The sequence below is a fragment of the Helobdella robusta genome (assembly GCF_000326865.2).
Source record: "Helobdella robusta unplaced genomic scaffold HELROscaffold_62, whole genome shotgun sequence".
In the NCBI taxonomy this organism is placed as follows: domain Eukaryota; kingdom Metazoa; phylum Annelida; class Clitellata; order Rhynchobdellida; family Glossiphoniidae; genus Helobdella; species Helobdella robusta.
In genome coordinates, this window is record NW_008705346.1 from 431,881 (window position 1) to 442,821 (window position 10,941).

The 10,941-nt window shown below is 35.2% G+C and overlaps 2 protein-coding genes across 2 annotated transcripts; both read right to left on the minus strand.

The window, feature by feature from the left end:
- Nucleotides 1-1,565: 1,565 nt before the first annotated feature.
- HELRODRAFT_180499 (hypothetical protein) lies at nt 1,566-4,361 on the minus strand (the record flags this gene model as incomplete). The annotated part of the gene is made up of 6 exons (XM_009029808.1): nt 1,566-1,774; nt 1,892-2,388; nt 2,549-2,604; nt 3,042-3,174; nt 3,249-3,432; nt 3,989-4,361. The coding sequence occupies 6 exons, from the start codon at nt 4,359-4,361 to the stop codon at nt 1,566-1,568; spliced, it is 1,452 nt and encodes a 483-aa protein (XP_009028056.1).
- A 659-nt stretch (nt 4,362-5,020) lies between these two features.
- On the minus strand, nt 5,021-8,001 carry HELRODRAFT_180500 (hypothetical protein; the record flags this gene model as incomplete). The annotated part of the gene is made up of 6 exons (XM_009029809.1): nt 5,021-5,091; nt 5,594-5,942; nt 6,142-6,222; nt 6,438-6,530; nt 7,265-7,434; nt 7,740-8,001. The coding sequence occupies 6 exons, from the start codon at nt 7,999-8,001 to the stop codon at nt 5,021-5,023; spliced, it is 1,026 nt and encodes a 341-aa protein (XP_009028057.1).
- Between the last annotated feature and the right edge of the window lie 2,940 nt (nt 8,002-10,941).

Consider the following 10,941-nt stretch of genomic DNA (forward strand, 5'->3'; position numbering starts at 1 on the left):
GAGCAAGAGAGAGAGAGAGAGAGAGAGAGAGAGAGAGAGAGAGAGAGAGAGAGAGAGAGAGAGAGAGAGAGAGAGAGAGAGAGAGAGAGAGAGAGAGTGAAAGAGAAAGAGAAAGAGAAAGAAAGAAAGAGAAAATTTTTATTTTTATAATTATAATTATTATTATTGCTGTCAGGAATTTAGTTACCATTGAATATTGAATATTATTATTTCTGTTATATACTTATTCTTCCTATTATTAAAGTTGACTTGTCGTTGCAATTAATGTTGGATCGCGATTGATGTCACTTTGTTGATGTTATCGATGCAATTGTTGTTGCTGTCATCGTTGTTGTTGTTGTTATCATCGCTGTTGTTGTTGTTTGTTATTGTTGCTGTTGTTGTTGATGTTGTTGTTGCAAATAGAAAGGCGCAGTATTTTGACAAGCCTATTTTACATACGAATTTATAATGTGTAATGCACACATACACATATAAATAGAGAGAGAGGGAAAGAGAGGGCTTGAGGTAGAGAAAGAAGAGAGAGAGAGAGAGAGAAAGCTAGAAAAAGAGAAAGGGGAAAAAGAAAAAAAGGAGAAAACAGACAGCAAGATAGATAGATAGGAGAGAGAGAGAGAGAAAGGGAGAAATAGACAGAGAAAGAGAGAAAGAGAAAAAAAAGAAAGAGAGAGGAAGGAAGAGAGTGAAAAAAATTTTTTAATGTTTTTTGTGTTTGCGTAAAAAATTGTTAGAAAGAAAAAATATTGAAGATTAAAATTGAAATATGTAAAGCTGTCCGAAACGAGTGTCTCAGAGTTGTGAAAAAATCTGAAAAGTTTGAAGTAAAATTGTCGACTCATTTTCAAATTCAACGTTCGAATTCGTTTAAGTTAATTCGGTCGAACTTGTCATTCAAGTTAATAATTTCTTTGATACAGTTCGTTTCAAGCATGCAACAAAATGGCGACAAAAAACAAAAATAAATAAATAAGATTAAAAAACCAAATGAATAATTTTAGTGAATAAATAAACATAAAATATAACTAACAAATGTAATCTATATATGTAATGTGTATGTGTGTGTGTGTGAGCGTGCGTGTGTGTTTGATTGTGTGTGTGAGTGCGTTGTGTGCATGACTTAAGTCAATCACGTATACATGGATCACCACATCAATACAATCTAGCAATACAAAATGTATGATTTATTTCGTTCATTATTATTTGGTTTATTTAAGTTATTTTTATTATTAGTGTTGTTGTTGTTATCAATATTTATTATTATTAATATTATTTTTAATTTCAGTTAAATGTAAGAAAAAATTTGTTAAAGTTTAACAGGGGAATGCGTTTGTAGTGACAAAGCCTTTCAAAGCTTTGTTTTGCTTAGTTATGCTTGCTTGTTTGTTTGTGTCCATGCGTGTTTGTTTGTCGGTGTGTTTGTATGGTTGTGTATGTTTACAGATGCTGTTTGTATGCATTTCACTATTGTTGTAGATTATATATGCATATTGTCTATGAGTTTCATTGTTTGATGTCTTACCAATTTATCACTTCAATTTTTTTCATCAGTACCATCGGCTCTACCGTCAAACCATCGACAAAAAGACCTTTTTGGTAGGATAGTGGAAGGACTTCTTGCCAGGAATTTCAGGCCTGTATAGGTTGGGTGCGAGAGCCTGGGTTCGAATCCTTCGTAGGAATGTCTCACAGAGCTGTGGTTTGAAAGTCACTTTCGTTGATTTGTTGTTGAACTGGCTGCATTTGTGATCGTTTTTGTTGAATGCGTTGTAGGCGCCTTGAGAAAAGGATTTGTTGGTAGATGGATGGATGGATGGATAGATGGATGGATGAGTGGATGGGTGGATGTATGACACACACACACACACACACATATACACAGATACACACACACCTGGGCCCGGCACTTGATACACAGCGGCTTTGAAGTTGCTAGATTTCGGGTACCTGACCAGAGTTCTGCCCACGAAGAGGGCTCCACCGTCACCATTTGCCTCTGCTGTCATCCGACTGAAGCCCATATTTGGCATAAAAGTTGCAGAATTCGCCACAACATCCGGACAGAAATTTTGTTTAGTGATTCTTAAATATCTTCTATTCCTCTCATTCCGGAAGTTGTAGTCGTTGTGGTAGTAGTCAGGAGCCGGCGTGTAAGCCTTTATCTTCGTTTGTTTTATCAGGCCGTCCAACGTCTGAACTTTGGAGCGGAAGGATGCGTTGGCCACCTGGCAGACAGATTTGTGGATGACGTCATCTTTAATGCTGTACTCGTTTGGGGATGGATGGTTCATCCCCGAGTTGGTACTTGCATCCCCGATCTCGAGTTGTTTCTTCCTACCTTTGCATGCATTTCGTGCGAATAACGAATGAAACGTCCTCCAGTAGCAGCACCTAACGAGCAGAATGTTATTTCAATATCTGAGAAATTGAAGTATCGTGAATTTAATTATTAATTATTAATAATTAATTATTAATACTCTTTTATTATATTTTTACTATATTTAATATATAAAAAAATAAAATATTAAACATTTGAATAAAGATAGTCTACTTGTTTTCAAGGATGTTGTACTGGTTTGGCGCGGGTGATGTTGGTTCACAACTGGGCTGTGAAAATTGTTTTTACAAGTCCAACTTAACTGTTCACTTCGCCGTCGTCTTCATCATCATCATCATCATCATCATCATCATCATCATCATCATCATCATCATCATCATCATCATTGTTTCATCGTCGTCATCATCATCATCATCATAATCGTCATCATCATAATCGTCATCATCGTCATTATCACCATAATCATCATCATCGTTATCACCATCATCATTAATACTGTTGTCAAACAAACAGCCTACACAGGCTAGTAAAAATAACATCATCATTCATCGTGTATACATTCATTCTCATTCACCATGTATTCTACACGCCCAAATGCACTTGAAAAATTAACAAGAATAAACAATCTTTTTCACACACACACGCACACACGCACACACACACACACACGCACGCACACGCACAACACACAAAACATACAAAACACCTCTTTTCCATAGAGTACGGGATTGAGAAGAGAGCTGACCAAATTGAAATCTCTTCTATTCTTCAAAACTGACAAGTCGACGTCATAGTCACATGGCCCGGGGGTCGGTATGACGTCACATAAGGATTTGAATCTACGTCAGTGATAGAAGATGATGACGACCAATATGATAGAGGTTAAAGGTTAAAGATCAGTCTATACAACAACCTCACTGTCTTCGAACTCATGGAGCCCTGACAATAATCACAGGCGTTTGTCTTGCGTGGAAGTGGGCACTGGATGACATTGTAATGCGCCGGGCCAGGAGTGACCGTTTTTGGCAACTGGAAGGTTGTCCGTAGTGCTCTATGTCTTTCCCACTCTTTTTCTTTGCTTTCTTTGCCTGGTGGATCTTTGATTTTGGTAGTGGAGGTGTGTTTTTGGTGGTTGTGTGTTTTTGGTGGTTGTGGTGTGATTTTGGTGGTGATAATGTGTTCTTGGTGGTGGTGAGTTTTTGGCGGTGATGGTGTGTTTTTGGTGGTCATGGTGTGATTTTGCTGGTGGTGTGGACATTGCTGATGATGTAGATGTAGACGATGATGAAAATGAAGATGAAAGTGAAGGTAAAAAAAGAATAGGACGGAACTAATCGGGATGAAAATTTTTGATGGGAATTATAATGGTGAAAATAAGATTGATGATGAAATGTCTTGAAACTTTCATTACCGCAATAACATTTTTAAGGTTCTTAATTTGCATTTGTATCGCAATTTTTACGTTAACGACATCATCATCATCATCGTCGTCTTCATCATCATCGTCATCATAATTATTCATCGTCATCATCATCGTCATCATTATCATCATCGTCGTCGTCGTCTTCATCATCATCGTCATCATAATTATCATCGTCATCATCATCGTCATCATCATCATTGTATCATCGTCATCGTTGTCGTCATCATCACCTTGAACAGTTTCAAATATAAACTTCATCCTCCCTCTATCGTCATCAGGGCTCGTGACCTTGACACCCGGCTTCCATTGAATGAGAGTCTTTTTCATCGCGAGTGGAATTTTTATTTTAGTCTCGTTGGCGTCATTGTTGTTGCTGTTGTTGATGATGTTGTTGATGATGTTGTCGGTGTTGTTGTTGTTGCTGTTATCTATGTTGTTGTCTATGTTGTTGTTGTTAATGTTGTTGTTGTTAATGTTGTTGTTGTCTATGTTGTTGTTGTTGTTGTTAATGTTGTTGTTGTCTATGTTGTTATTGTCTATGTTGTTTTCTATGTTGTTGTCTACTTTGTTGTTGTTTATGTGGTTAATCTCTGCAGTTGTCATGTCCAACGTGTTTCTATGAAACAACAAACTATTTATCAAGTTTTATTAAATTAAAATTTTCGGCTCAGTTGATTTCAGATATAAATTTTAAAAAAAATTTCAAATTTTTAATTATTTTAATGGATATGAAACATTTTCAAACTGCAAAACGCAACTGCATATTTCTTTCAGAGCGGAAAATTTTTTGTTTATATTCGAATTGTAAACAATAACAAAAAACATCACACAGGCATGATGTAAGTGCTCACCAGAGAAGGCTTTCACTTTTATAAAGTAACAATTACATTGTTTTTAATTGATTATTTTTCTCTATATTGTTGAGAAAACATTTTTATAAGAAAAAAAATTTGCCAAAAAAAAGTTAAGCTGTTAAGTTAAAAAAGTTAAAAGTTAAAAAAGTTACCTGCTAGTGTGAATGTTTCCTTACTTTTACTATTAGCAACATCAACAGTGTTATTTATTTATCATTCCGAATATTGTTGAAAATTTTTAGTAAAACCTCGTTTATTTAGTGACATCTAGTTTTTTTAAATATAACTGGCAAATATTAAATAAAAATATATAAAAAAAACATCAAAAATGTGTCAGTTGATTAAGAAGAAAATGTTTGGAGCAACATCAAAAGCAACGATATGTTATGATACTACTACGTGGAAAATTCAGCTGGTTGATGGCGGAAACAACGCTACGACATTATGAACTTCATTGGAGACTCGTAGCGACCTGCTGGCTGTTCAGTGAAAAACAAAATTCTATCAAATTTAACTGAAAATAATTTTAAATAATAAATTTTAACTTCTCGGATCATATTAATATAATATTATGTCATAATTATCATGTGTACATCCTTATGCCTGTGCAATCACCCTTGTCTGCTGCACAAAGTATGTGAGTTTGTTTTTGAGTTAGGCAGAATTTGAACTATATCAAGACGCAATCAGAACGTGAGATGCAGCACTTGAGCTGTCTGAGCTAACTCGCGGACCAGTGCTATGCTATTAAAATGAACCAACAATGAGACAAACATCTTAATTTTATGAATTATAACGGTTGCAAATGGCTCACCTTGGATGATAACTTGGGGGAAAATGCAGGAAATTTTTGTGGACGCGAGATGAATTGATTGATTGCTGGTTGGTTGGCTGGTTGATTAAATAACTGGTATCTTGGTTGACCAAACTGGCTGCTGATTGGCAGAGCAAACTGGTTACTGATTGGTTGAGGTGTGTAACGTTTAATCGGGCCAGCAAAATGCACGATAGGTGTCTTCCAGTAAGTTTGCAAGTTGGGATAGTTGAAGGCCTGGACAGGTGTGCTTGGCAGGTTACTGACGATGGGCTCACCTGGCTTGGAATATTTCTTCTGCCTAGCTACCAGATTGAAAGCTTCATTCTCACCACCATCACCACCATCACCGTCATCATCATATTCACTCATTTTGTTAAATTCATTACAGCATTTCTTGACGAAAACTACGGCGATGATGGTGATGAAGAGGAAGACGATAAAGATGCTGATGAGGATGGGGAGGATGAACTTGGAAAGGTGTTTCAATGGAGTGTCCAGCGAACAACTGTAAGACTGGGTGTGGTGATGATGGTGGTGATGATGATAATGATGATTATTATGATGATGATGATTATGATGGTGGTGGTGATAATGATGGTGATTATTATGATGGTGGTGGTGGTGGTAATGATAATGAAAGTAAGTATGGTAATGATTGTAATTTTGATATGATTGTAGCAAGATACTATTATTACAAAATGATAAAACTCACCATGGCGGCATCTACAGAAGAAGCGACAAAAGCCGCCACACAAACCACAAGAACAATTATGGCAATGAGATTAATTTTATTCTGTTTAAATTACGTAATTCTGTTGTTATGGTATTTCATTTCATAAATTTTATCATCCATATAAAATTGAAAAACTAACAAAAAAAAATGTTATCATTATCATCTCCATCATCTCCATCATCCTCATCATCATCTTCATCATCATCATCATCATCATCATCATCATCATCATCATCATCATCATCATCGTCACCATTATCATGACAACTGCTTACATCAGAGTATTTTTTCTGGATACTTTTAACTCTGGCCATGGAATCAACTGTATGATCCCGGTCAAACATGTTCATTATTGCCAATAGGAATGGCTGTTTTGTGTCATAATGTATGCTGTGTGTATGCGTGTGTGTGCGTGTGTTTGTGTGTGTGTGTTTGTGCGTGTGTGTGTGTGTGTGTGTATGTGTGGATTCACAGAAAATACAATTGTTCATTTGTAAGTACGTTTTATTTATATTTGATTTTTTACTTTAGTAAAATTTTAATATACACCCTCTAGCAGAGAGCCATTCATTCACTTTATTGATCAATTTGTCTTTTTGTTCGTTCATTTGTCTTTTGTTCAGGTTAAAGCTTATTCGTCTATTCATTCATTCACCAAAATATTTCAGGCGTTTGATAATTTTTTTTTCTTATTCATCCACTCATTCAATCAGACGTTCGTTCGCTCATTCATTCTTTTATTTATTAATTCATTCATTTGCTAACTTACTCATTCATTTACATTCAGCCATCCAACCAATCAACCAACCAACCATCCATCCAACCAACCAACCATCCAACCAGCCAACCAACCAACCATCCATCCAACCAACCATCCAGCCAACCAACCATCCAGCCAACCAACCATCCAACAGTTCAACCAGCCATCTAACCAACCATCTAACCAACCAACCAACCAACCCTCTAACCATTCAGCCATCCAACCATTCAACCAACCATCTAACCAACCAACCATTTAACCAACCAACCAACCAACCAAGACAGCCGTCCAAACACCAGCCGATACAAGAACCCATACAATCCCACTGGTACCATTGATAACTGTGAAGAAGGAGTTAGTGGAACCAAGGCATAAATCCAAATCACGTACGAAGTGGAATATGGTTATGAGAATGTTGCTGGTTCCTAGTGAGAAGAGCGCCGACGAAATTAGCGAGATAAGAACGCTCCTACATGCTGTTGCTCGCTTTACTCTCGAATAATTTTTCAAATCTGGAATTGGAAGAAATGTAGATGAATTTGAAAATGAATGGGTGAAAGAGGGAGAGAAAAAGAGAAAGAAAGAGAGAGAGAGAGAGAAAGAGAGAGAAAAAGAGAAAAGAGAGAGAAAAAATGAAGAAGTAGGAAAATTGGAGTAGAAGAAATGATGCCATTAAATGATGGTCGAGCTTAAGAGCAGTTGTTACAATTTGTCGATAAAATAATTTTATGTTACTTGCAGTTCTGTATCTACATTTTATAGCTAACATTTTTTACGTTTTACTACAAAAAAAAATACAAAAATTTAACAGACGGACCTTTTGAAAATTGATCGCCAATAAGCTTGGCCGTTTCGCTATCGTAAAAGTCATTCAGAGAGCCATAGTTCGGGCGATTGTTGTTGAGAGGAGGAGGTGCTACATTACTGTTGATGTAAAAATTTCTGGAGTTGTTGTTGGCCGGTAGGTTGAATGAAGGATCTTCGTAGAAGTTATAAAATATGGGTGGATCCTGTGTTGGATGCATCTGATGGCGTGAATCGCGCCGGTCTATGATGAAATTTCCGCCTTCTAGAGACATCTCTGAGGAGTTTGTATGCGCGTGTGTGTATATCTATGCTTGTGTGTGTGTGTGTGTGTGTGTGTGTGTGTGAGTGTGTGTGTGTGTACGAACTGAAACTTTTAAAAAAGATCAGAGATAGAGAACTTACCTTGATTACCAAGTATTTCAATATATAGATAAGTTATTATTTAGATAAATGTAATAAAGTCTGTCTGAAAAATGTATCTTCATTCTTAATTTACTTGCCTTGAATTGAAGAAGGCAGAACGTATTTAAAGAATAAAAATAACAAATACAATGGTAAATTAACAAATAAACAACACTGTATGTATGCATGTATATGTTTGTGTGTGTGTTTGCGTGTGTGTGTATGTGTGAAAAATGAGAAAAGAAAAAGAGAGAGAGGGAAAGAGAGAGAGAAAATGACAAACAAAGATACAATATCTTACAAACTGAATTCAAACCTTCTATTGTCAAATATTGTATCGCACGATCACACATACACAAACACATGAAAGCATGGTACCGTACGTGTATGTGTATATGTGTGTATATTTTCAAACCTGAATTCAAACCTTCTATTGTCAAATATTGTATCGCACGATCACACATACACAAACACATGAAAGCATGGTACCGTACGTGTATGTGTATATGTGTGTATATATTTGTGTATTGTTTTCATTTTTTTAACAAAAACATGCATGAAAATATGTATTGATGACTTCGTTTTATGTATTATGTGTGTGTAATGTGTATGTTTGTGTGTATGCACGGGTATGTATATGTATGTGTGTGAGTGTTAGTGTATATATGTTTGTGTGTGTGTGCATATGTATGTATGTTTGTATGTATTTATGTGTGCGTATACATGTTTGTGTGTAAAATGTGTGTGTTGTTACTAGTTAGTGTCTTCATTATAGTACTATTGTTTGCTATTTTATCTTTGGCCTTGTTGCATACGTATGTATGTACTTCAATTGATAGAATTTTGAATCAAGCTATATGAAATGTAAACTTGCCAACATGCTATAATGGTGATAAAAAAATACGTTGACGATGACGACGACGATGATGATGAAGATGATGATGATGTTGTGACGATGATGATGATGATGTTGTGACGATGATGATGATGATGTTGTGACGATGATGATAACATAACATAACATAAACAGAGAATAGAGAGGCGCGAACTGACGTTCCTATGCCTCCAGCAAATGAAAAGCTTCCATTGTATTTTAAAAATATTAAAATAAATAGGTAAATGAAGTAAAATAAAATACAGTTGGATGAAAATACAGATCGTTAATGATAAATGTCTATGTATACATATATATATATATGTACATACATACACATATATTCACACACTCACACTATCACGCATTAGCCCACATATGATGATGATGTTGTAACGATGATGATGATGATGATGATGATGATGTTGTGACGATGACGATGATGACGTTGTGACGATGATGATGACGTCATAATTAAGAGCATAACTAGTTTAATTATCGGCGTGACTGCATCCAAGCGTCATAATGAGGAGAGCACTACTGACGACGACGACGATGATGATGAAAATGATGAAACTGATGAAGATGATGATGACGGCAAAAAATACTGTGTTGATAACAACAACAACAACAACAACAACAACAACAAAAATAATAATAATAATAATAATTTATTTTATTTATTTATTTCTTCAAAGACACAACAACAATAATAATAATAATAATTATAATAATAATAATAATAATTATATATGTTCGGATAAAGATATTTGGAAGAAAATTTCTTCTGACACCTATCTTTATTGAGAAATAACAAGAAGGACTTGAAAATATACAGCACTAAAAAATATGTATAACCAGTGGCAAATCTATAGGGAGTGCGAGATCCAGACAAACCGTGAAAGAGTAAGTTACTGAAGATTCCGTGTAGAATATAGTAATAAAGTGAACAGATTTCAACAAAAAAAGGTCCTTAACTTGAGAATTTTAAAAATCCCACCAAATCGGAATGAATGGGAGTTACGGAAATTAGCAACGAAAAAGTCATCATGATCCATCTGCATACAACAATAACAACAATGCCAATAACAATAATAACAACAACAACAACAACAACAATGCCAATAACATTAATAACAACAACAACAATGACAATAACATCAACCATATCTGCAAAGTCGTTCGTTCGTTTGTTTAGCCTGTCAAACGCTTAGAAATGTAAGAGAAGGTAGCTATCGGACTAAGCAAAAAAATATTGAATAGTGACTATAACAACAACAACAACAAAGTCGTTACCAACAACGACAACTACAACAACAACAACATCATCAACAACTACTTCTTCATCATCAACAACAACATCAGCAACGTCAACAACAACAGCAACAACATCAACATCTTCATTGTCAACAACAACATTTTAATCATCACCATTACCTACCAGCAACAACAAAAACATCATCATCATCATCAACAACAACAACATCATCATCGTCATCATCATCGTCCTTTGAAAAAAATACATGAAGGTAATTAAGGTTCGCCAATGTGATAGGTATTAAATGTGAATGACAGGTAGCTTATAATAACAACAACAATAACAATAATAATAATAATAATTATAATAATAACAATAATAATATCAATGAAAAAATTATTTAAAGTACAAAACAACAATTAAATTATAAACGAAAATAGTAAAAAGAAGGATAATAATCATCTTCCTCCTTCTCATCATCATCATCATCATCATCATCATCATTATGTCTCATCATCGTCGTCGTTGCCATCATCATCATTATCATCGTCGTCATCATCGTCGTCATCTTCTTTTTCTTCTTTTTCTTTTTCTTCTTCTTTTTCTTCTTCTTCTTCTTCTTCTGTTTCTTCTTCTGCTTTTGATTCTTGTTCTTCTTCTTCTTCTTCTTCTTCTTCT